This window comes from Fibroporia radiculosa, assembly GCF_000313525.1.
Source record: "Fibroporia radiculosa TFFH 294 genomic supercontigs, scaffold20764, whole genome shotgun sequence".
Taxonomy (NCBI): domain Eukaryota; kingdom Fungi; phylum Basidiomycota; class Agaricomycetes; order Polyporales; family Fibroporiaceae; genus Fibroporia; species Fibroporia radiculosa.
Genome location: NW_012133017.1, coordinates 6,222 through 6,974, shown reverse-complemented (window position 1 = coordinate 6,974; position 753 = coordinate 6,222). Strand labels below are relative to the sequence as shown.

At 42.0% G+C, this 753-nt stretch overlaps 1 protein-coding gene across 1 annotated transcript; it reads right to left on the bottom strand.

Annotated features, from left to right (window-relative positions):
- Nucleotides 1-134: 134 nt before the first annotated feature.
- Nucleotides 135-488, bottom strand: FIBRA_09261 (uncharacterized protein; the record flags this gene model as incomplete). Its single annotated transcript, XM_012321578.1, has 1 exon — nt 135-488. The coding sequence occupies one exon, from the start codon at nt 486-488 to the stop codon at nt 135-137; it is 354 nt and encodes a 117-aa protein (XP_012176968.1).
- Nucleotides 489-753: the final 265 nt, after the last annotated feature.

Here is a 753-nt window from a genome sequence, read left to right as displayed (position 1 = left end):
GAACTTCCCCTGGCCGCAAGGACATTTCTAATTTCCTTGTGCAATCTATCCTTGATTGCAGCAATTAATTTGTTGTCAGTGGTTTTCATGAGGTCTGCCAGGCCTCTGAATTTGCCAATAAACTTTGCAGTGTCTCATGCTGTGACAGTGTCATATTTCCTGAGCATTCCCAGGAATTCCTGATGCACATCTTCTTCTTGATCCGTGGTCATAAAGGCCCTCCTCATTTGGTGTAGAAAATCTTCATACGATCCCAAATATTTGGCATCCTTGACCATGCGATAATAATTACCTGCAACTGTGTGGGCGCGGCCTTCCAACAAAGCTAATACACCTGTAATTTGGTCTCTGTCCAAAGTCACCTTCTGGTGTGCATACCATACAGCCAGTTTTTCAACAAATTGTTCAAAAGTCTGCTCTTTTGAATTATTCACGAACCTTCCTGGTTGTGCAATCCTGAACCTCCATTCTTCTTGGTCCTGTGACATTGTTGTTGCAAGTTGTTGTATTATCTCTTGATTGAATTGCCCAAGCAAGGTGTTCAATTCTGCTCATAATTGTATATTCACTGCTTCTACTGCTGCAAGGTGAGCATTGGCTGCAGTAATTTCAATCTGCTGATCTGAAATCCTCTGTTTGGTACGTCCCATATACAGGAAGACATCTCTGAAAACTCTTTGAACTTCTAACTGTAGTGAGCTCGTGGTGTTTTGGAGTATTTCCTTCCATGCTCATCTAGTTCCTTCAAAGTTA